This window comes from Bombina bombina, chromosome 1 (genome assembly GCF_027579735.1).
Source record: "Bombina bombina isolate aBomBom1 chromosome 1, aBomBom1.pri, whole genome shotgun sequence".
Taxonomy (NCBI): domain Eukaryota; kingdom Metazoa; phylum Chordata; class Amphibia; order Anura; family Bombinatoridae; genus Bombina; species Bombina bombina.
Window position 1 is genome coordinate 670,113,352 of NC_069499.1, and position 26,689 is coordinate 670,140,040.

The 26,689-nt window shown below is 38.3% G+C and overlaps 1 protein-coding gene across 1 annotated transcript in view; it reads right to left on the reverse strand.

Moving 5' to 3' along the window:
* Nucleotides 1–769: 769 nt before the first annotated feature.
* GUCY2F (guanylate cyclase 2F, retinal) overlaps nt 770–26,689 on the reverse strand; it is a 220,213-nt gene continuing 194,293 nt past the window's right edge. Inside the window, exons 14-18 of the mRNA XM_053699145.1 lie at nt 24,307–24,481; nt 9,636–9,734; nt 8,059–8,153; nt 946–1,031; nt 770–857 (exon numbers count right to left, since the gene is read on the reverse strand). Of these exons, the coding sequence (XP_053555120.1) occupies nt 770–857; nt 946–1,031; nt 8,059–8,153; nt 9,636–9,734; nt 24,307–24,481 (543 nt within the window). The remainder of the gene's footprint in view (nt 858–945; nt 1,032–8,058; nt 8,154–9,635; nt 9,735–24,306; nt 24,482–26,689) is intronic.

Genomic DNA, 26,689 nt, shown 5'->3' on the forward strand with positions numbered 1-26,689 from the left:
TTCTTAATGCCGCTGTTTGTAGTCTACTATGCATTACACCAAGAGGATGAATCTGCTCTTTAGTTTTCTTAGCTGGCTAAATCTTCATAAGCTGAGGCAAACAACAAAAAAAATGATTGATTGTCCGTTTAAAGCACCAACTCCTCATAATGATCTTGTAGCAAAGGAAATGTCAGCATACCATTAATCTACTGTCCAGGTCTTCTTTTCAGAAATCCTCAAATCCTATGTTGGAACTTGCCAAGGATACTGAAGTGTCATTTTCAGATTTTTGTGAATTTTCTTTAATAATTTTTTTTTAGAGATTAAAATAAGCAAAAATGGTAAGAAGAAAGTATATTAAGAAACAATTAGAATATTGTGTTTAAAGAAAAATCCTGTAATGTTGCAGCTAAATTGTTCACCGAATTCATTGTCATTTGATAATAAATGTTGAATCGTTTTGGTTTTTTTTTAAGAAGGGTCTGGTGCTTTAAGCATTAAAATAACAAAAGAACCAATGAAATTAGGTTGATAAATGCCTCCAAAACTCAAGGATACACATACTGACCCTGTGCCTAACACTAACGCTAGCAAGATGTCCTAATGTTTGTTCAAACAAATTGATTAAATGTTTTTTTTAAATATTCCCTGAGTTTAATTGCAAACCAGAATAGTTAACCTCCCAATTATTGCCAAGCAATTAGGAGAAAAGTGCCATCAGATACCACGAGAAGTGATTTGACACATAAAACATGTAATGTTATACATTTTCATGCATAACATTACCTCAGTTATTCTTTCTTGCAAGTTGCTTTTCTGCTTTTCTTCTTATGAAAGCGGTTATGTCATCCTGCAGCAAACCATGACCCATCTGCCTGTGAACGATATCAAAATAGTGACGTAAAAAACAGGTTGACAGGAAGAGGATATCCTGCGCCTGGACCACATGGTCCCTCCGCTTACCCTGACTTGATCACTGGTGGGACAGGTAACGGTTTCCTAAAACCTTCTTTTCCAACCAGCCAATAAGTTTCTTCAATACCTTTACCCTTATCCAAAGAAAGCAAAGAAAACCATTACAATGAGCTTAGGAACAATTTTACTTAAGTTGGACTAAGAAAGTCTTAATGGCAAATATTGCAGACACCAAATAGAATGTGCAAAAGTAACTCTTCTTAAATTACTAGAAATAAAAAAACTAAGATTTATATTTTAGGCATCCAGTGCCCAATACATAACATTATTTTTTCCTTATTTGTGCAGTTGTCTGGATGAGTTAAACAGTTTTGAGTTAATAATGCAGAGAATTGTACATATACTGTAAATATTATATAGGATTATTTTCATTATTGTTTTGCATTTGATGTGTCTGGATGTGTTTGTGACCTTTTGTGGGAAGTCTGTACAGGAGTTGGACATTTTTTTTATGATAATTTATTTATTTTGTGTCTATAGAGGAGTTTACTGGAAATTACCCAACATTTTATAACATTTAAATTCTTAGTGCACTCAGCCTTCTTACATGCAGGTCTACAACGTATATAGGCTATATCGCCATGGTAGTTAGTCAATAACCTTGGCCTATATGGCCGTAAACACTTTCATAGTTTGAAAGTAAGATTGGAACCATTTATACACTTTTAAGGAAACCAGTAAGCAATCATTGTTATAATGTAAAACATTACAAGCACAAAATTGACAGCCCCCAAAAAATCTCATATTAAACAGCCAAACTGGGTTTTCAAAAAGTAAACAATCTAGAATTATATAACTGAAAATTGTGGTGTGAAACGTGTTTGTGACAGATGTGAAAACTGTTGCTAAAGGATCTCAGTGCACATTATATGACACGTTAACACTGTATGAAGTCATTAGAAATGGTTAAAACAGTCAAGTTTTTAATTGATTGGAATGGTGTCAATTTTGAAAAACATTTGAAATCCATCCAAAGAGCTGTTCTTATAGACTGGAATAAAACTCGTGAGTGAATCTAATAGAAGCACTCCCCCTTTAAGCTTAGTGGAATGCTTGATGTTTTGGAGTGCATAAAAGTAGAACTTATGGCTAAATTAACCATGAAAGAAAACAGCTGATTTGGAATGCTAGTTTTTGGTATTAAAGTGGAATATTGTTTGCCTTTATGATCATATAGCAAGATTTAATGATATTTTTGCTTTTTTCCTTATGGCTTATGGTTCATCTAATATAAAACATATATGTAATATAAAACATACCTGTATATCTAATATAAAACATGAATCACAGAAGTTTTTAACCTGATCTACTAATAGAGGAAAATATTTTTAAGAACTGGCTCAAGTTTTCAGCAATCAGTGAGATTCTAACCAGAGCTCTACAGTGCAAACGTATAATTTCCAAACATAATTAAATTTTTCTTTAATTATTATAAAAATAATATGTTTGTTTATTTTACACTAGCCCCAGACTAGAAAGAAATTGCAGCCTTTAAGTAATAGTCAATATGACAAAATATATACAGTAATATTCAACATTGCAAGGCTTTTTTGAAAGTTAAGGTAAATATCTAAACTGCAAAAAAATGTATTATTATTATTAATATATTATTATTTTGCAGCTAAGACAATCAAAAGCCCAACCCCATTCAATTAAATGTTGCTCAACCATAAATAACTTGTGCAAGTTTTGAAACCTTAAACCACATTTGACATAGCCTAGGTTTTATGCCTATCACATAAATAACTATATCTTATTACTGCAACAGTCTACTGCAGAATTTTTATTGTTTTAAAAGATAGATAATCCCTTTATTACCCATTCCACAGTTTTGCATAACCAGCACTGTTATATTAATACACTTTTTACCTCTGTGAATACCTGGTATCACAGGCCTAGATTTGGAGTTCGGCGGTAGCCGTCAAAACCAGCGTTAGAGGCTCCTAACGCTGGTTTTGGTCGCCCGCTGGTATTTGGAGTCAGTGATTAAAGGGTCTAACGCTCACTTTTCAGCCGCGACTTTTCCATACCGCAGATCCCCCTACGCCATTTGCGTAGCCTATCTTTTCAATGGGATCTTTCTAACGCCGGTATTTAGAGTAGTTTCCGAAGTGAGCGTTAGAGCTCTAACGACAAGATTCCAGCCGCCTGAAAATAGCAGGAGTTAAGAGCTTTCTGGCTAACGCCGGTTCATAAAGCTCTTAACTACTGTACCCTAAAGTACACTAACACCCATAAACTACCTATGTACCCCTAAACCGAGGTCCCCCCACACCGCCGCCACTCGATTAAAATTTTTAACCCCTAATCTGCCGACCGCCACCTACGTTATATTTATGTACCCCTAATCTGCTGCCCCTAACCCCGCCGACCCCTGTATTACATTTATTAACCCCTAACTTGCCCCCCACAACGTCGCCGCCAGCTACTTAAAATAATTAACCCCTAATCTTCCGACCGCAAATCGCCGCCACCTACGTTATCCCTATGTACCCCTAATCTGCTGCCCCTAACATCGCCGACCCCTATATTATATTTATTAACCCCTAATCTGCCCCCCTCAACGTCGCCGACACCTGCCTACACTTATTAACCCCTAATCTGCCGAGCGGACCTGAGCGCTACTATAATAAATGTATTAACCCCTAATCCGCCTCACTAACCCTATCATAAATAGTATTAACCCCTAATCTGCCCTCCCTAACATCGCCGACACCTAACTTCAATTATTAACCCCTAATCTGCCGACCGGAGCTCACCGCTATTCTAATAAATGTATTAACCCCTAAAGCTAAGTCTAACCCTAACACTAACACCCCCCTAAGTTAAATATAATTTAAATCTAACGAAATAAATTAACTCTTATTAAATAAATTATTCCTATTTAAAGCTAAATACTTACCTGTAAAATAAATCCTAATATAGCTACAATATAAATTATAATTATATTATAGCTATTTTAGGATTAATATTTATTTTACAGGCAACTTTGTAATTATTTTAACCAGGTACAATAGCTATTAAATAGTTAAGAACTATTTAATAGTTACCTAGTTAAAATAATAACAAATTTACCTGTAAAATAAATCCTAACCTAAGTTATAATTAAACCTAACACTACCCTATCAATAAAATAATTAAATAAACTACCTACAATTACCTACAATTAACCTAACACTACACTATCAATAAATTAATTAAACACAATTCCTACAAATAAATACAATTAAATAAACTAGCTAAAGTACAAAAAATAAAAAAGAACTAAGTTACAGAAAATAAAAAAATATTTACAAACATAAGAAAAATATTACAACAATTTTAAACTAATTACACCTACTCTAAGCCCCCTAATAAAATAACAAAGCCCCCCAAAATAAAAAATTCCCTACCCTATTCTAAATTAAAAAAGTTACAAGCTCTTTTACCTTACCAGCCCTGAACAGGGCCCTTTGCGGGGCATGCCCCAAGAATTTCAGCTCTTTTGCCTGTAAAAAAAAACATACAATACCCCCCCCCAACATTACAACCCACCACCCACATACCCCTAATCTAACCCAAACCCCCTTAAAGAAACCTAACACTAAGCCCCTGAAGATCTTCCTACCTTGTCTTCACCATACCAGGTTCACCGATCCGTCCTGGCTCCAACATCTTCATCCAACCCAAGCGGGGGTTGGCGATCCATAATCCGGTCCAGAAGAGGCTCCAAAGTCTTCCTCCTATCCGGCAAGAAGAGGACATCCGGACCGGCAAACATCTTCTCCAAGCGGCATCTTCGATCTTCTTCCATCCGGAGCGAAGCGGCAGGATCCTGAAGACATCCAGCGCGGAACATCCATCCGGACCGACGACTGAACGACGAATGACTGTTCCTTTAAGGGACGTCATCCAAGATGGCGTCCCTCGAATTCCGATTGGCTGATAGGATTCTATCAGCCAATCGGAATTAAGGTAGGAATTTTCTGATTGGCTGATGGAATCAGCCAATCAGAATCAAGTTCAATCCGATTGGCTGATCCAATCAGCCAATCAGATTGAGCTCGCATTCTATTGGCTGTTCCGATCAGCCAATAGAATGCGAGCTCAATCTGATTGGCTGATTGGATCGGCCAATCGGATTGAACTAGATTCTGATTGGCTGATTCCATCAGCCAATCAGAAAATTCCTACCTTAATTCCGATTGGCTGATAGAATCCTATCAGCCAATCGGAATTCGAGGGACGCCATCTTGGATGACGTCCCTTAAAGGAACAGTCATTCGTCGTTCAGTCGTCGGTCCGGATGGATGTTCCGCGCTGGATGTCTTCAGGATCCTGCCGCTTCGCTCCGGATGGAAGAAGATCGAAGATGCCGCTTGGAGAAGATGTTTGCCGGTCCGGATGTCCTCTTCTTGCCGGATAGGAGGAAGACTTTGGAGCCTCTTCTGGACCGGATTATGGATCGCCAACCCCCGCTTGGGTTGGATGAAGATGTTGGAGCCAGGACGGATCGGTGAACCTGGTATGGTGAAGACAAGGTAGGAAGATCTTCAGGGGCTTAGTGTTAGGTTTCTTTAAGGGGGTTTGGGTTAGATTAGGGGTATGTGGGTGGTGGGTTGTAATGTTGGGGGGGGGGTATTGTATGTTTTTTTTTACAGGCAAAAGAGCTGAAATTCTTGGGGCATGCCCCGCAAAGGGCCCTGTTCAGGGCTGGTAAGGTAAAAGAGCTTGTAACTTTTTTAATTTAGAATAGGGTAGGGAATTTTTTATTTTGGGGGGCTTTGTTATTTTATTAGGGGGCTTAGAGTAGGTGTAATTAGTTTAAAATTGTTGTAATATTTTTCTTATGTTTGTAAATATTTTTTTATTTTCTGTAACTTAGTTCTTTTTTATTTTTTGTACTTTAGCTAGTTTATTTAATTGTATTTATTTGTAGGAATTGTGTTTAATTAATTTATTGATAGTGTAGTGTTAGGTTAATTGTAGGTAATTGTAGGTAGTTTATTTAATTATTTTATTGATAGGGTAGTGTTAGGTTTAATTATAACTTAGGTTATGATTTATTTTACAGGTAAATTTGTTATTATTTTAACTAGGTAACTATTAAATAGTTCTTAACTATTTAATAGCTATTGTACCTGGTTAAAATAATTACAAAGTTGCCTGTAAAATAAATATTAATCCTAAAATAGCTACAATATAATTATAATTTATATTGTAGCTATATTAGGATTTATTTTACAGGTAAGTATTTAGCTTTAAATAGGAATAATTTATTTAATAAGAGTTAATTTATTTCGTTAGATTTAAATTATATTTAACTTAGGGGGGTGTTAGTGTTAGGGTTAGACTTAGCTTTAGGGGTTAATACATTTATTAGAATAGCGGTGAGCTCCGGTCGGCAGATTAGGGGTTAATAATTGAAGTTAGGTGTCGGCGATGTTAGGGAGGGCAGATTAGGGGTTAATACTATTTATGATAGGGTTAGTGAGGCGGATTAGGGGTTAATAACTTTATTATAGTAGCGCTCAGGTCCGCTCGGCAGATTAGGGGTTAATAAGTGTAGGCAGGTGTCGGCGACGTTGTGGGGGGCAGGTTAGGGGTTAATAAATATAATATAGGGGTCGGCGATGTTAGGGCAGCAGATTAGGGGTACATAGGGATAACGTAGGTGGCGGCGGTTTACGGAGCGGCAGATTAGGGGTTTAAAAAAATATGCAGGGGTCAGCGATAGCGGGGGCGGCAGATTAGGGGTTAATAAGTATAAGGTTAGGGGTGTTTAGACTCGGGGTACATGTTAGAGTGTTAGGTGCAGACGTAGGAAGTGTTTCCCCATAGGAAACAATGGGGCTGCGCTAGGAGCTGAACGCTGCTTTTTTGCAGGTGTTAGGTTTTTTTTCAGCTCAAACAGCCCCATTGTTTCCTATGGGGGAATCGTGCACGAGCACGTTTTTGAGGCCGGCCGCGTCCGTAAGCAACTCTGGTATCGAGAGTTGCATTTGCGGTAAAAATGCTCTACGCTCCTTTTTTGGAGCCTAACGCAGCATTTGTTTGAACTCTCGATACCAGAGTTAATTTTATGGTGCGGCCAGAAAAAAGCCCGCGGAGCGTTAACAGCCCTTTTACCGCCGAACTCCAAATCTAGGCTTTAGCCTCTGCCCCCTTATTTCAGTTCTTTTGACAGTCTTGCATTTTAGCCAATCAGTGGTAACTCCTAGGTAACTCCACAGGCGCGAGCACAATGTTATCTATATGGCTTACAGAAACTAGCGCTGTAAGATTTCAATTTCATGTATACCAATTGTATCACTATATGTACAGAGAGGTTAGTGTGTCCTTCTGACTAGTTTAACACCAGGCATATCTAACTGAAAAACTGTCAAAATGCCCTCAAATAAGAGGCTGCCTTCAACGGTTTAGAAATTAGCATATGAACCTACCTAGGTTTAGTTTTTTAACAAAGAATACCAAGAGAACAAAGCAAATTTGATGATAAAAGTAAATTGGAAAGCTGTTTAAAATTACATGCCCTATCTGAATCATGAAAGTTTAATTTTGACTAGACTGTTCCTTTAAGTATTCTGCAGAGAAACAATTTAATTTATTTTCCAAAATTACCTTATTATATTAAAGAAGAACATAATGTCCTATTATGCATTTAAAGAAAATTAATTAATAATTTGAAATATTATTTTCTAATTAAATTAATTTATCTGAATCTTACTTTAATATAATTTTGAAAATCTTGTGATTTTTTTTTTTAAGTCACATAAAATATTTGCACAAGGAAGTTCTCAATAACAGATAGCAGCCATCATTTTATTGAATTCCTTCCAGACTATATGGAGTTCCCTAATTTACTGCAGTTTGGGTTATAGCTTCGATTTGAGTCTTAGTAGAATATTATACCCAAAAACATGTACCCACATTCAGGTGTTTTAAAATAAAGTGTGCACTCTGATTTGTTTCTCTTTAAATAATAAAAAAATGTCTATATATTAGTTTTAGGTACATGCTCATCTTAGATAAATTGATCTTTTACTTTTTGTACGTGTCAAATTATAACCCCTGAATTCACTTTAGATCATACTGTGACTGTGATAAATGCCAATCACCTACCTTCAGCTCTGTTCTTCCTCTTAATTCCAAAAGATATCCTTCATTTAATGATTTAAGTGTTCTTACAGTACTTTGATTGACATGGATCCGATAGGCTGCAAAGGAAAAGGAGACTGTCAAACTGGGTATAGTTAAAGGGATATGAAACACCCAATTGTTTTCTTTTCAATGTACTTCTATTATCTAATTTAATTCTTTATCTTACTATCCTTTGTTGAAAAACATACCTAGGCAGGCTCAGGAGCTGGGAGCTAGCTGCTGATTGGTGGATGCACATATATGCTTCTTGTCATTGGCTTACCAATGTGTTCAGCAATAAAGCTGACATTGGTAATATGTGTGCCAAGTCACCTTGCTTTTTTAAAATATTTATGCTTATTTCTAATTTCTTTCACTGTATTTTTGCAATATGAAAATAAAACAGCATTGCTGTATAATAATCATTGTTTATTTTTTTTGCTTTTTCTGTAACATAATGCTAAAAATTGCGCTTGTCTGATGCTCCTTAGAGTGGTTAGAAGTCAAATTTTGTACTTAAAGGGATACTAAACCTAATTTTCTTTAATGATTCGGATAGAGCATGCAATTTTAAGAAACTTTCTAATTTACTCCTACCTTCAATTTTTCTTTGTTCTCTTGCTATCTTTATTTAAAAAGCAAGAATTTAAAGCTTCAGCCCATTTTAGGTTCAGAAGCCTGGATAGAGCTTGCTTATTATTGGCTACATTTAGCAAACCAATAAGAAAGCATAACCCAGGTTCTCAACCAAAAATGGCCTGCTCTTAAGCTTTACATTCCTGCGTTTTAAATAATGATAGCAAGAGAATGAAGAAAAATTGATCATAGGAGTAAATTAGAAAGTTGCTTAAACTTACATGCTCTATCTGAATCATTAAAGAAAAAATCGTGGGTTTAGTGTCCCTTTAAAGGGTCATAGTAGTCAAACACATACATGCTCTAATTTGTTAGAGCATGTCATTTTAAGACTACTGATCCTACACTGCTGTGTGTTTAACACCTGCAAAGGGGTTAAACACACAGTAGAAGTGCAGCTCGGGACTCGCAGAGCACTGTGGGTCCTGAGTGGAAACTGTTGCTGATCATAGTCATGTGACTATCGCTGCTGATTAGATCAGCGGTGGTTTTCACTCAGGTCCGGCAGTGCATAGTGGGTCCCAAGCGGCACTTCTACTGTGTGTTTAACCCCCTTGCAGAAGAATCAGAATTTTGTTTTTATTTTGCTGGAATCGCCACTAACATTGTATATGACAGGATTTCTTCAGCTGTAAATTCACAAGCCCTTGTGTACAGTACAATGAAATCACTGAAATAATGACTGTATACAGAGGATTTGTCATTTTATTTGTTTTATTTAGATAAAGAAATGAGTATAATATTTATGAATACATTACAATAATAAAATAATAAATGTAAAACTGTACTCTCTATAACACAGAGTCTATGTTATGATAAAAAGTAGCGATAGTGTGAATTAGTAGCAGCTGTGTTTTTATGGTTTACTAGGCCATTGCTATATCTTACAAATGACAGAGGAGCCCACCCATATTGCTACTCACGTGACCCGGTAGATTCCATGCGAGAAGCAGTGTTAACTGTATCACCAAACAGGCAGTACCTTGGCATAGTCAGGCCCACTACTCCTGCAACAACAGGGCCTGAGGAAGGAATAGATTCTAATTAACAGTTTGCATTTAAAGGAACATAATAATCAAAAAATAACATTCTCTACTTGGTTAGATCATGTTAGTTTAAGACTATCACCCCTACACTGCTGTATGTTTAACCCCGGTAAAGGGGTACAGTAGAAGTGCCGCTTGGGACCCGCATAGCACTGCAGGGGAGGGGAAATGACGTGTTGCAGGGGAGGGGAAATGTAATGATGCCTGGCAACTGCTGTAACCGGACCAGGCAGCTAGACAGCAGCTCCGAATTGCTGGTGCAATGTAGAAGAACGAAGATGTGGAGCCACTGGATTAAAATGTCCTTTATTTAAACAAACGTTAAAACATAGGAAGCACCCTACAGTGAAAAAGAAGACAGAGCACCAATGCTAACATGTTTCAGTCCTCAGGCCGTACTCATAGCATGCGGTGCTAATAGATAGATGTTACTTAAAACAGGTAACGTATTACCTGATTGGGCAGAATTAATTAAAACAAAGAACACCCTCAAAATACACAGTCTCATTAACCCTTTACAGCCCGACTGAAGAGCCAAGCCTGTATTAAGTACAAGATAGCAACAGTATGAAATGGAACACAGCAAAATCTTTCATAAGCATATACATACAGCTAATATTATATTGCAATAATTTGCAAATACAAGTCTATGCAAAGAAAGAAAAGCAGAACGAAAAAGGCATATCTAGATAGTACCAGAACAATATAGATGTATAACAAAGGATCCCAAATATGGTATATATATATATATATATATATATATATATATATATATACACAACAGAAACATTAAGACAGCTCAAAATAATAAAAAATATCAGTATAATAGCATAGATGCCCTCTTAAATACATGAGCTAAAGTATATTTAAAAATCAAAACTGTGTGTATACGTACAAAACGTGATACTAAACTATTAGACATTCCAATACTAGAACTAGAGGTATATATATATATATAGTATTCTGTTTGTGCTTTAATAATATCTATGGGATGCAAACATTATTGTTATAATATCTGTAGCAAGTTTATTCTACTTTGACTCCCATGTATATATATATATATATATATATATATATATATATATATATATATATATATATATATAGAATTTTTTTGTTGTGAGTGTGTGCACTCTCACCATCTGTCAACAGCTGCCAGGGTGCTTTAAGGTATGATAGTCATTTCAGAAAAGTTAAGCACTCACTGGACTTCAGTCATCTGTGTAATAAACAATATTTATTGGTGACGTTTCGGGACACAAACAGTCCCTTCCTCTGACAAACAACAATACAAAATGTCAAACTTTTAAAGGTGAAAAAAGCCCTCCCCTCTGTGAAAAACCAATCACTGTAGTCTGCGTGAACAACTTGGAGAGACAAGTCTCTTGATAGGTCTGTGATCAAAAATCAGATAAATTGATTGGACAGAAACCTGTCAATCAAAGGTGCATATTCGTTTGACTTATAAAAGTGAACAAAAGTGTGTTAAAAACAAAGTACCAGGTCAGCAAATAGTAGAAAGCATATGTGGACAACAAAGGGTGTCAATATAAATGTTGAATGAGGCACGGTTGGCGCAAGAATTGCATATTACACCAACCAATAGAATTAATCAATGCAGAAGGTATGTGCCCGGGCAGCCAATCACACTCATTGTTAGCCGGAGGGCTTATTGTGGCGAGCGTGACATGTGTGCGCTCCCGGTGGTCAGGGTGACATCACTTTATGTTTCCGGCGTGCAGTTACTGACATACTGATATAATGGCTTTGGGGTTCTGTGAGTGACCGATAATCCTATATTTGGGTACATAAATGTGAGAGCCCGTTGTACAACCTGACTGACATAGATGGTCTGATGTAGTTAAACTATGTTACACGGACAAGTCTGGAGGTGGAGTCGAATAATGGTGACTCATTTTACCCTCCGGCTAACAATGAGTGTGATTGGCTGCCCGGGCACATACCTTCTGCATTGATTAATTCTATTGGTTGGTGTAATATGCAATTCTTGCGCCAACCGTGCCTCATTCAACATTTATATTGACACCCTTTGTTGTCCACATATGCTTTCTACTATTTGCTGACCTGGTACTTTGTTTTTAACACACTTTTTATAAGTCAAACGAATATGCACCTTTGATTGACAGGTTTCTGTCCAATCAATTTATCTGATTTTTGATCACAGACCTATCAAGAGACTTGTCTCTCCAAGTTGTTCACGCAGACTACAGTGATTGGTTTTTCACAGAGGGGAGGGCTTTTTTCACCTTTAAAAGTTTGACATTTTGTATTGTTGTTTGTCAGAGGAAGGGACTGTTTGTGTCCCGAAACGTCACCAATAAATATTGTTTATTACACAGATGACTGAAGTCCAGTGAGTGCTTAACTTCTGAAATGACTATATATATATATATATATATATATATATATATATATACATGGGAGTCAAAGTAGAATAAACTTGCTACAGATATTATAACAATAATGTTTGCATCCCATAGATATTATTAAAGCACAAACAGAATACTGTATAATATTGTTATACTATATAGTAAATAAAGAAATAATGTAAGGCTATATTTTGTACTATTCCATATAATGAGTGAAACCTATAATGTTATTACAAAACAGTCAGTTAAATATTGTATGACCGTAGACACAAGTCACAGTATAAGACATATGTGGAATGCTAGGAATAAATGACAGCACAAATAAACTGAAATGTCATATCACTCCCAGAAATGTATCATATCATATCTGGAATTTAAGCCTTGAGGTTCTCTGGTTCTTAAATGAAAATCCAGAACACCTCACGCTTGGCCAGAAGACAGTCAATGTCTCCTCCTCTCTTGGGTAATGAAACTTTTTCAATAGCAATCCATCTAAAAGTATCCAATTTGCTATTGTGAAAAGTTGCAAAATGCTGAACCAACAGTGTTGTTGATTTACCCCTTTCTAGGGTGGAAATGTGTTCTCTCATACGTGTATTAATGTCTCTAGAGGTGAGACCTACATATTGGATATTGCACTTAATACACGTAATGAGATAGATTACGTGTGTGTGAGTGCAGTTCAAACATGTCTTTATGTCGTATGTTCTACCAGTTGTAGCTGATATGAATGAGCTCGAAATTTGAACATATTCACATGGCTTGCATTTGCGATGCCCACATCTGAACATGCCTGTGTGGGATAGCCATGAACTTTCTGGTCTCTTGGCTGGTCTGAGTTGAGTGGGAGAAAGGATATTACCAAGTGTGCGACTCTTTTTGTATGTGAATCTTATACCCTGTTGCACTGCATCTTTTAGCTGATCATCAGCTGCAAGTAATGAAAATTGTTTTTTTACAATACTACAGATTTTAGAGTATTGATCACTATACGTAGTCACAAAATGTACTCCTTTAAAGGTCTGTTTGCCATCCCGGGCTACCTTATCTTCTAGAAGTTTGTCCCTTGGTATCTCAAGAACCTTAATTTTTGCTTCCTTAATGTGACTCTTATTATATTTAAGTTCTTTTAATCTCTGTTCTAGATCACTAGCTTCATTCAGATAGTCTGATTCCCTGCTACAGTTCCTCTTCAAACGGGAGAACTGGCCTTTGGCCACAGCATAAGAAATATTTTTGGGATGACAGCTATCTGTATGAAGCAGCGTGTTGCCCGAAATAGGTTTACGAAATACCTTTGTGTGTATTGTGCCTTCCTGATCTCCCACCAAGCATAGATCCAGAAAGTTGATTGTGTCAGAATTATGTTAAAACGTGAATTCTAAGCCTTTGTCATTAATATTGAGATACTTAACAAATTCGGTCACCAGTTCAGCAGGTCCTGACCAGACAAGCAACAGATCATCAATAAAGCGTTTGAAAAAACGTATATGCAATCTGTAGGGATTAGTATCTCCAAAAATGTGGTACAGCTGCCACCATCCTAAATAAAGATTAGCGTAGGAGGGGGCAAATTTCACCCCCATAGCTGTACCACACCTTTGTAGATAGTAAGTGCCCTTAAAACAAAAGAAATTGTGAGTAAGTAGAAACTCCAGAACCCATGTAACAAAGGCCTGAAACTCAAAGGTATATTCGGTGAAATTGGCCAAAGGAAATTGGATAGCCTCAATGCCCATAGAATGTGGAATGGATGAATATAAAGAGACAGCATCTATAGTAATCCAACTGTATGACCTGTCTCATTTCACATTTTTAAGGAGATTGAGGATATGCTTGGAATCCCTAGTATAGGACAACAAATTACTCACCATGGGTTGGAGTATAGCATCTAGCCATTGAGACAAACGCTCTAAAAGAGAATCAACCCCACTGACTATCGGTCTCCCTTTTATATTACCCAAAGATTTGTGGACTTTTTGAAAATGGTGGAACATGGGTATTTTGGGAAATGATACTTCCAAATATTGAGCCGTAGAGACATCAATAAACCCATGCTCCAAGCCATCGTCCAAAATGTCTTTGAGTTCCTTCTTTAAGATGTTAGTGGGATTTTGAGATAGAATCTTATAGTCATGAGTATTTCCAAGTTGGCGTAGGGCTTCCAAAACATAGTCTGATCGATCCATAACTACTATGGTCCCGCCCTTGTCAGCTGGATGTATAACAATAGAATCATCCTGCTGAAGGGCCTTGAGTGCATCATTTTGTTTTTTGGAAAGATTATGTTTTGTAGGCCCCAGGATACTTTGCAAGGTCAAAAGATCCTTCTCTATCCTATTATAAAAGTTTCAATTACAGGACCCCTGCTATGTATAGGATAGAATTTTGATTTCTCACAAAACTTTAGACCACTATTGACCTCACCTGAATAAGATATACTTTCTGAGGCTAGAAGCTGCAAGCTAACCAGATCACAATTTTCTTCAAAAGTATGAAATTCAGGACATTTTACAAGATCCTTAACATTAGATGCTGGGGTGGAGTCAGGAGTATTAGAGAAGTGTTTCTTAAGTGTAATGTTCCTCACCAGTCTATTGAGATCTATCATAGTCTGAAATAGGTCAAAGTTCATAGTTGGTGCAAACCCCAACCCATAACCCAACACCTCTGTTTGGGGCCGAGTAAGAGTAATGGAGGAGACATTGATCGAAAGAGAGATGTCAGCTGAGAGGAAATCGCTCAAATACCAAGTACAAGTAAATAATGTGATCAATGTCTCCTCCATTACTCTTACTCGGATAAGAGTAAGTTATTCCGATTGGCTGATAGAATTGAACTTCAATCCTATTGGCTGATTGTATCAGCCAATAGGATTGAAGTTCAATCCTATTGGCTGATTGCATCAGCCAATAGAATGCAAGCTCAATCCTATTGGCTGATTGTATCAGCCAATAGGATTGAAGTTCAATCCTATTGGCTGATTGCATCAGCCAATAGGATTTTTTCATCCTTAATTCTATCAGCCAATCAGAATCTAAGGGACGCCATCTTTGATGATGTCACTTAAAGGTACCTTCATTACAGAAGAAGACGTCGATTGAAGAGGGTGCTCTGCGTCGGATGTCTTGAAGATGAAGCCGCTCCGCGTTGGACGGATGAAGCTAGAAGATGCCGTCTGGATGAAGACTTCTGCCCATCTGGAGGACCACTTCTGCCCGTCTGGAGGACTACTTCTGCCGGCTTAGCTGAGGACATCTTACCGCTTGGATGAAGACTTCTCCCGGTAAGTGGATCTTCGGGGGTTAGTGTTAGGATTTTTTAAGGGTGTATTGGGTGGGTTTTATTTTTAGGTTAGGGCTTTGGGCCGCAATAGAGCTAAATGCCCTTTTAAGGGCAATGCCCATCCAAATGCCCTTTTCAGGGCAATGGGGAGCTTAGGTTTTTTTAGTTAGGGGTTTATTTGGGGGGTTGGTTGTGTGGGTGGTGGGTTTTACTGTTGGGGGGTTGTTTGTATTTTTTTTTACCGGTAAAAGAGCTAATTTCTTTGGAGCAATGCCCCGCAAAAGGCCCTTTTAAGGGCATATTGGTAGTTTAGTTTCGGCTAGGGATTTTTTTTATTTTGGGTGGGCTTTTATATTATGATATGGCTATTAGATTAGGTGTAATTAGTTTAAAGATCTTGTAATTTGTTTTTTATTTTCTGTAATTTAGTGTTTTTTGGGTTTTTTGTAATTTAGCTAATTTTATTTAATTTAGTTAATTGTATTTAATTGTAGTGTAGTGTTAGGTGTTTGTATTTATTTTAGCTAGGTAGTTAGTAAATAGTTAATAACTATTTAGTAACTATTCTACCTAGTTAAAATAAATACAAACTTGCCTGTAAAATAAAAATAAAAACTAAGCTAGATACAATGTAACTATTAGTTATATTGTAGCTATCTTAGGGTTTATTTTACAGGTAAGTATTTAGTTTTAAATAGGAATTATTTAGGTACTGATATTAGGTTTTATTTAGATTAATTTTAATTATATTAAAGTTAGGGTTGTTAGGGTTAGGGTTAGACTTAGGTTTAGGGGTTAATAAATTTAGTATAGTGACGGTGACGTTGGGGGTGGCAGATTAGGGGTTAATAATATTTAACTAGTGTTTGCGATGCAGGAGTACGGCGGTTTAGGTGTTAATATGTTTATTATAGTGGTGGCGACGTTGGGGGCGGCAGATTAGGGTTTAATAACATTATGTAGATGTCGACGACGTTGTGGACAGCAGATTAGGGGTTAATAAATATAATGTAGGTGTCTGAGATGTTGGGGGCAGCAGATTAGGGGTTCATAAGTATAATGTAGGTGGCGGCAATGTCCGGAGCAGCAGATTAGGGGTCAATAAGTATAATGTAGGTGTCGGCGATGTCGGGGGTGGGTCATTAGGGGTTAATAAGTGTAAGATTAGGGGTGTTTAGACTCGGGTTCATGTTAGGGTGTTAGGTGTAAACATAAATTTAGTTTCCCCATAGGAATCAATGGGGCTGTGTTACTGAGCTTTACGCTGCTTTATTGCAGGTGTTAGACTTTTTTTCAGCCGGCTCTCCCCATTGATGTCTATGGAGAAATCATGCACAAGCGCGTACAACCAACTCACCGCTGACTTAAGCAGCGCTGGTATTGGAGTGCGGTATGGAGCACAATTTTGCTCTACGCTCACTTCTTGCCTTTTAACGCCGGATTTAGAAAAACCTGTAATACCAGCGCTGTAGGAAAGTGAGCGGTGAGAATAACGTGCAAGTTAACACCACACCCCTCATACCGCAAAACTCATAATCTGGCCGTTTATTAGGTAGACTGCGATGTGGGGGTTGGCAGATTAGGGGTTAATACATTTCATTTAGTGTGGACGGGACCACTGCACTACTGAAGATGTCCCTTGTACACAGGCGTGCGTGCACAGCAGCGGGCGTGATGGGGGCATGGCCGGACGGGAGGGGCATGATCGGGCGGGTAGGACTGCTGTACTACAGAAAATGGCCCGTGTACATGAACTTTACCACTAGTTTAACATAAAACTTAACACAATATAACTTTCCTAAAGCATCATTAATCTATCTAGCTATCATCTATCTATCTAGGTTTTTATTAAATCGTATTGCTGCAACCATAGATTACTCTATAGAACCATATAAGAAATCCTGAAAATGTGTATAATGAGGATTAGTAGCAACAAAACATGGGAAGGAAAAAAATGTGCACATGTAATATTCCCCTTTCATATGCAGCTATAATACACTATCTCTTCATGTCATAACGTACGTGAACATTGTAATATTCTTTATAAATGTCAGTCTCTTTTACGTGCTTTTCATGATTAATTTACATTAATATTTTTTTATGTGCAACTGCTATTTGTCTCCATATTATAGTACTTTTCCTTTATATGGCCAAACTTTGCATTATCCCACCGAGGAAAAACATAGATGTTCCTACTTCTGTTTATCCTTTAAATATCCTGTTTGATTTTATCACAAATTACTTTTCTTTTTAAGGGACATGAAACACAAGGTATCCAATTCAAATAGAGTATATACTTTAAAAAAAAGTTTCAAATGCACTTCATTCTTATGGTATTCTTTGTTGTAAATGTATAACATAGTTAGAAAAGTGCTGCCATAAATTGCTCCAGTCACATGCACACTCCTACACCTATCTAGCTGCTCTTCAACAATGGACACCGAAATAACAAAGTATATTTTATAATGAAAGTTAATTGGAAAGACTTTTTTTTTTATATTTTACACTCTGTGTGAATTATGAAAGAACTTTGTTGGGATTTATGTCCTTTTAAGTCAACTCCGATTTCCTATTTACTGTGATTAATACAAATGATTTTGCTGAAAAAATCCTGAAAACAGTATTGTAAAATTAGATGTACTTAAAGGGCCAGTCAAGTCAAACTGAAACTTTCATGATTCAGACAGGGCATGCAATTTTCCAATTTACTTTTATCATTAATTTTGCTTTGTTCTCTTGGGATTTTGTTGTTGAAAACTAAAGCTTGGTAGACTCATAAACTGATTTCTAAACCATTGAAGGCCGCTTCTTATATCAGTGCATTTTGACCATTTTTCACAGCCAGATGTTTGCCATATAGATAACATTGTGCTCACTCCTGTGGAGTTATTTACGCGTCAGCACTGATTGCGTAAAATGCAAGTCTGTCAAAAGAACTGAAATAAGGGGGCAGTCTGCAGAGGCTTAGATACAAGGTAATCACAGAGGTAAAAAGTATATTAATATAACTGTGTTGGTTATGCAAAACTGGGGAATGGGTAATAAAGGGATTATCTATCTTTTAAGGCAACAACAATTCTGGAGTAGACTGTCCCTTTAAAAAACATAATTTATGCTTACCTGATAAATTCCTTTCTCCTGTAGTGTAGTCAGTCCACGGGTCATCCATTACTTATGGAATATTTCTCTTCCTAACAGGAAACTGCAAGAGAATTACCCAGCAGAGCTTGCTATATAGCTCCTCCCCTCACCTATCATAGTCAGTCATTCGACCAAAGCAGACGAGAAAGGAGGAACCATAGGGTACAGTGGTGACTGGAGTTTAATTAAAATTTAGACCTGCCGTAAAAACAGGGCGGGCCGTGGACTGACTACACTACAGGAGAAAGGAATTTATCAGGTAAGCATAAATTATGTTTTCTCCTGTTAAGTGTAGTCAGTCCACGGGTCATCCATTACTTATGGAATACCAATACCAAAGCTAAAGTACACGGATGAAGGGAGGGACAAGGCAGGAACATTAAACAGAAGGAACCACTGCCTGAAGTACCTTTCTCCCAAACACAGCCTCCGAGGAAGCAAAAGTGTCAAATTTGTAAAATTTTGAAAAAGTGTGAAGCGAAGACCAAGTCGCAGCCTTGCAAATCTGTTCAACAGAGGCCTCATTTTTAAAGGCCCAGGTGGAAGCCACAGCTCTAGTAGAATGAGCTGTAATCCTTTCAGGGGGCTGCTGTCCAGCAGTCTCATAGGCTAATCGTATTATGCTACGAAGCCAAAAAGAGAGAGAGGTAGCCAAAGCCTTTTGACCTCTCCTCTGTCCAGAGTAAATGACAAACAGGGAAGAAGTTTGACGAAAATCCCTAGTTGCCTGCAAATAGAATTGCAGGGCACGGACTACGTCCAGATTATGCAAAAGTCGTTCCTTCTTTGAAGAAGGGTTAGGACACAGAGATGGAACAACAATCTCTTGATTGATATTCCTGTTAGTAACTACCTTAGGTAAGAACCCAGGTTTAGTACGCAGGACTACCTTGTCTGAATGAAAAATCAGATAAGGAGAATCACAATGTAAGGCAGATAACTCAGAGACTCTTCGAGCCGAGGAAATAGCCATCAAAAACAGAACTTTCCAAGATAACTTGATATCATTGGAATGAAGGGGTTCAAATGGAACGCCTTGAAGAACATTAAGAACTAAGTTTAAGCTCCACGGTGGAGCAACAGACTTAAACACAGGCTTAATCCTAGTTAAAGCCTGACAGAAAGCCTGAACGTCTGGAACTTCAGCCAGACGTTTGTGTAGAAGAATAGACAGAGCAGAAATCTGTCCCTTTAACGAACTAGTAGATAAGCCCTTTTCTAAACCCTCTTGTAGAAAGGACAATATCCTAGGAATCCTAACCTTACTCCATGAGTAACTCTTGGATTCGCACCAACGTAAATATGTACGCCATATTTTATGGTAAATTTTTCTGGTAACAGGCTTCCTAGCCTGTATTAAGGTATCAATAATCGCCTCCGAGAAACCACGCTTTGATAGAGTCAAGCGTTCAATCTCCATGCAGTCAGCCATCTATCAGCACCGCTCCCGGGTCCCTGGACCTGGATCCGTAACAAGGAAGCTTGGCGTTCTGACGAGACGCCATGAGATCTAGATCTGGTTTGCCCCAACGACGAATCAGTTGAGCAAAGACCTCCGGATGGAGCTCCCACTCTCCCGGATGAAAAGTCTGGCGACTTAGAAAATCCGCCTCCCAGTTCTCCACGCCTGGGATGTAGATCGCTGACAGGTGGCAAGAGTGAGACTCTGCCCAGCGAATTATCTTTGAGACTTCCAACATCGCTAGGGAACTTCTGGTTCCCCCTTGATGGTTGATGTAAGCCACAGTCGTGATGTTGTCCGACTGAAATCTGATGAACCTCAGAGTTGCTAACTGAGGCCAAGCTAGGAGAGCATTGAATATTGCTCTTAACTCCAGAATATTTATTGGGAGGAGTTTCTCCTCCTGAGTCCATAATCCCTGAGCTTTCAGGGAATTCCAGACTGCTCCCCAGCCTAGAAGGCTGGCGTCTGTTACAATCGTCCAATCTGGCCTGCGAAAGGTCATCCCCTTGGACAGATGTGGCCGAGAGAGCCACCATAGAAGAGAATCTCTGGTCCTTTGATCCAGATTTAGTAGGGGGGACAAATCTGAGTAATCCCCGTTCCACTGACTTAGCATGCACAATTGCAGCGGTCTGAGATGCAGGCGCGCAAATGGTACTATGTCCATTGCCGCTACCATTAAGCCGATTACTTCCATGCACTGAGCTACTGACGGGTGTGGAATGGAGTGAAGGACACGGCAAGCATTTAGAAGTTTTAATAACCTGGCCTCTGTCAGGTAAATTTTCATCTCTACAGAATCTATAAGAGTCCCTAGAAAGAGAACTCTTTTCCACGTTCACCTTCCACCCATGCGACCTCAGAAATGCCAGAACTATCTCTGTATGAGACTTGGCAGTTTGAAAACTTGACGCTTGTATCAGAATGTCGTCTAGGTACGGAGTCACCGCTATGCCTCGCGGTCTTAGTACCGCCAGAAGTGATCCTAGAATTTTTGTAAAGATTCTTGGGGCCGTAGCTAATCCGAAGGGAAGAGCTACAAACTGGTAATGCCTGTCTAGGAAGGCAAATCTCAGATACCGGTAATGGTCCTTGTGAATCGGTATGTGAAGGTAAGCATCCTTTAAGTCCACCGTGGTCATGTACTGACCCTCTTGGATCATGGGAAGGATGGTTCGAATAGTTTCCATTTTGAATGATGGAACTCTTAGAAATTTGTTTAGGATTTTTAAGTCCAAGATTGGTCTGAAGGTTCCCTCTTTTTTGGGAACCACAAATAGATTTGAATAGAATCCCTGCCCGTGTTCCGTCCGTGGAACTGGGTGGATTACCCCCATTAGTAAGAGGTCTTGTACACAGCGTAGAAACGCCTCTTTCTTTGTTTGGTTTGCTGATAACCTTGAAAGATGAAATCTCCCCCGTGGAGGAGAAGTTTTGAAGTCCAGGAGATATCCCTGAGATATGATCTCCAACGCCCAGGGATCCCGGACATCTCTTGCCCAAGCCTGGGCGAAGAGAGAAAGTCTGCCCCCCACTAGATCCGTTTCCGGATAGGGGGCCCTCTCTTCATGCTGTCTTGGGGGCAGCAGCAGGTTTCTTGGCCTGCTTGCCCCTGTTCCAGGACTGGTTAACTTTCCAGCCCTGCCTGTAACGAGCAACAGCTCCTTCCTGTTTTGGAGCGGAGGAAGTTGATGCTGCTCCTGCCTTGAAGTTACGAAAGGCACGAAAATTAGAATGTTTGGCCTTTGATTTGGCCCTGTCCTGAGGTAGAGCATGGCCCTTACCTCCCGTAATGTCAGCAATAATTTCTTTCAAGCCGGGCCCGAATAAGGTCTGCCCTTTGAAAGGAATATTAAGCAATTTGGATTTAGAAGTCACGTCAGCTGATCAGGATTTAAGCCACAGCGCTCTGCGCGCTTGAATGGCGAATCCGGAGTTCTTAGCCGTAAGTTTGGTTAAGTGTACAACGGCATCAGAAACAAATGAGTTAGCTAGCTTAAGGGTTTTAAGCTTGTTCATAATTTCATCCAATGGAGCTGTGCGAATGGTCTCTTCCAGAGACTCAAACCAGAATGCCGCCGCAGCAGTAACAGGCGCAATGCATGCAAGGGGTTGTAATATAAAACCTTGTTGAACAAACATTTTCTTAAGGTAACCCTCTAACTTTTTATCCATTGGATCTGAAAAAGCACAGCTGTCCTCCACCGGATAGTGGTGCGCTTAGCCAAAGTAGAAACTGCTCCCTCCACCTTAGGGACCGTCTGCCATAAGTCCCGTGTGGTGGCGTCTATAGGAAACATTTTTCTAAATATAGGAGGTGGTAAAAAGGGCACACCGGGTCTATCCCACTCCTTGTTAACAATTTCTGTAAGCCTTTTAGGTATAGGAAAAGCGTCAGTACACACCGGTACCGCAAAATATTTATCCAGCCTACATACTTTCTCTGGAATTGCAACTGTGTTACAATCATTCAGAGCCGCTAATACCTCCCCTAGCAATACGCGGAGGTTCTCAAGCTTAAATTTAAAATTTCTGAATCCAGTTTACCCGGATCAGACCCGTCACCCACAGAATGAAGCTCTCCGTCCTCATGTTCTGCAAATTGTGACGCAGTATCAGACATGGCTCTACCATTATCAGTGCGCTCTGTTCTAACTCCAGAGTGATCGCGCTTACCTCTTAATTCTGGCAATTTAGACAGTACTTCTGTCATAACAATAGCCATGTCTTGCAAAGTGATTTGTATGGGCCGCCCTGATGTACTTGGCGCCACAATATCACGCACCTCCTGAGCGGGAGGCGAAGGTACTGACACGTGAGGAGAGTTAGTCGGCATAACTTCCCCCTCGTTGTCTGGTGATAATTTCTTAACATATAAAGTTTGACTTTTATTTAAAGTGACATCTATACATTGAGTGCACAAATTTCTATTGGGCTCCACATTGGCCTTTAAACATAGTGAACAAAGAGATTCATCTGAGTCAGACATGTTTAAACAAACTAGCAATGAGACTAGCAAACTTGGAAATACTTTTCAAAATTAATTTACAAGCAATATAAAAAACGTTACTGTGCCTTTAAGAAGCACAGAAAAACTAACACAGTTGAAATAACAATGATCAAAAATAGTTATAGCAACCAAATTTTCACAGTAAATGTATTAAGTTAGCAAAGGATTGCACCCACCAGCAAATGGATGATTAACCCCTTAGTACCCAAAAACGGATAACAATTATATAATTAACGTTTTTCTCACAGTCAAATACAGTCACAGGACTACTGTGACTGATTACCTCCCTCAAAATGGATTTTGAAGACCCCTGAGCTCTCTAGAGACGATCTGGATCATGGAGGATGAAGTAGACAGATTGTGACTGAATTTTTACTGTGTAAAAAAGCGCTAAAATAGGCCCTTCCCACTCATATTACAACAGTGGGGAAGCTCAGAAACTGTTTCTATGCAGAAAACAAAAATGGCCATGTGGTAAAAATCATGCCCCAATAAGTTTTATCACCAAGTACCTCACAAAAACGATTAACAAGCCAGTAAAACGTTTTAAACATACATTTAAAAGTTATGTATTATTATTTACAAGCCTGCTACCAGTCGCTTTTACTGCAGTTAAGGCTCACACATTATTTCAGTATTTACAGTATTTTCAGAGTCAATTCCATTCCTTAGAAAATACATTCAGTGCACACACACACACACATCAGCCTGATACCAGTCGCTATCGCTGCATTTAAGGCTGAACTTACTTTACAATGGTATCAGCAGTATTTTCTCAGTCAATTCCATTCCTCAGAAAATAAATTACTGCGCATACCTCATTTGTTGCAGGGGAGCCCTGCATGCTATTCCCCTTCTCTGAAAGTACCTCACGCCTCAGATGAGAAACAGCCAGTGGATCTTAGTTACGTCTGCTAAGACCATAGAAAGAAACCCAAGCAGATTCTTCTTCTAATGCTGCCTGAGAATAAACAGCACACTCCGGTGCCATTTAAAAATAACAAACTTTTGATTGTAGAAATAAACTAAGTTAAAAAAACACCACAGATCTCTCACAGCTTCCTACTAGTTAGGCTGCAAGAGAATGACTGACTATGATAGGTGAGGGGAGGAGCTATATAGCAAGCTCTGCTGGGTAATTCTCTTGCAGTTTCCTGTTAGGAAGAGAAATATTCCATAAGTAATGGATGACCCGTGGACTGACTACACTTAACAGGAGAAAAGAACTTCTCTTTCTTCTTACAGTGAACCCATTACCTGAATGAAGGCCAATTCGTATTCTAACGGGGACGTCAGGCATGTGTCTCATTTTGAATGAACCAACTGAGCTGAGGATATCAAGGGACATGTTAGCGATTTCTGCTGCGTGTCTGTTCCCATTTCTTTTAGGAAGCCCAGAAGCTACCATGTAGGCATCGCCTATTGTCTCTACCTAAAACATAAAGCTCACAGTTAGGATGCAGCAAATGGTAAAATCAGATGTTTGATACATAATGCTATATTCATAGAAGCTTGTGAGGTTGCTGAGAGATGTTGCTGTAATTTATTGAAGCTTGTCTGAGCTATCTGTTCCAGCGTTTGGTTAGTGGGCGTTCCAGCTATTAACATATACAGCTGTGCTAAAGGGACATGAAACCCAACATTTTCCTTCATAAGTCAGATAGAGCATGTCATTTTAAAATAACTTTCCAGTTTACTTCTATTATCAAATCTGCTTCATTCTCTTGGTATCCTTTGTTGAAGGAGCATCAATGCACTACTGGGAGGTAGCTAAACACATTGGGTGAGCCAATGACAAGAGGCATACATATGCAGCCACCAATCACCAGGTAGCTCCCAGTAGGGCTCTGCTACTTCTGAGCCTACCTATGTATGCTTTTCAACAAAGGATACCAATAGAATAAAGCAAATTAGATAACAAAAGTAAATGAGAAAGTTGTTTAAAATGACATGCTTTATCTAAATCATGAAAACTTTATTGTCCCCTTTAGCTAGCAACACGAATAAGCAATAGTTACAGCCACTGTATTTTGGGAAACAAACCATATATAAATGTGTGTAACTGTAATATTTGCAAGTCTGTTTTGTTAGTCTCGCTGGATTAAACCAGAAGCACATTACAGACATGAATGAGGGTCTGTCCGTGAGCTTTCCGGAACATTGTAGAGACGTTCATGCATGAGGAATATATAGAGACTCCTTGTAAAGCATCTAGTCTCGTCGTCAAGTCTCACTATTTTAATGCTGATGAGGTTGTGTTATTTTTATTTTTATTTCATTTATCTTTCACTTTTTATAAACATTGTTTTGTACAACTGTTAGAGTAGACTGTTTTATAGAGGTTTTTTTTTGCCCCATTGTAATTCATTTGTTTTGTAAGGTTTTGAAAGCATTTTTTAATGCAAGTGACACTGAAACTCATTCTATGCAATTCTATGCATTATACACTGATTTCACAGCTTACGGCTGTGAGTTAGGGTTGCCAGGTGTCCAGTATTCAACCGGACAGTCCAATTTGAGCATGCTGTCCAGTAAAACCTTCACAAACATACTAGACACTTAAAGGGACACTAAACCCAAATGTTTTCTTTCATTAATTGTAATTTAAAGCAACTTTCTATTTTACTCCTATTATTAATTTTTAAATAAATATAGCAAGCATTTTTTGATTAAAATTGCATGCTCTATCTGAATCATTAAAGAAAAAAATTGGGTTTAGTATCCCTTTAAGTCCACGAGTGTTAAATGTATAATGCCCCCTAACATCAATGCATTACAAATATGGTGCAGAAAATAGCGAGGGGCAGTGAAGGGGGTCAAATCTCTACTGTTTACATTTGTTGCTGGCAACCAGAGGTACAATTGCTGATTTGTATGTTACTTGCAGCAGAGGGGTAAAATTACTGCCTAGTTGTAAAAAATATACATGGTGGCGTCAAGAGTGGAGTCTAAGGTAGAACTTTGGTGGGGCATTGTGCAACCCCACAGACTATAGTGCCCAGTCACCTACAGATCGCCCAGTATTTTTATGGAGGACAGATGGCAACTCTAGCTGTGATGAGGAAGGTTGCAAAAATATTTCATTTCCAAAATTTTAAAGTTGTGACGCTGAAGAAAGTGTTTTAAGTTAGTCATTCTTTTCAAGAAGAAGTTTTGTTTAATCTGCAAGAATGACTCAAGGAAAGGGCCACGTACAAGTGCCAAATTACATTAAAAGAGATTATTTTACTTTAAAACAACTGGTCTCAATAACTTTTTAGTAAAGTTCTAGAGAGAAATAATAAACCATAACTAAAAGAAACAGTGTATGCTTTAGTTTTCTAGTACATTATTAGCCCAATTCTCTGTTAATACTGCAATGCAAATATAGCAAATTATTCTTTATATTCATTTTGTAAACCTATATTAAAGTAAACTGCCATGATCCAGTGAGAATGTAAACAATGCAGGTATACACAAAATATTAGGGAACTAAATTAACAACCTTTTTCCAAAAACAGTCATCAATTTTAACTACACTTCACAAATGATTTAAGCATACAATATTTCTGCAACATGGTAAGGATATATAATCTACATTTTGTATTTCATGATTCAGATAGAGCATACAATTTTAAACAACTTTCCAATTTACTAATGT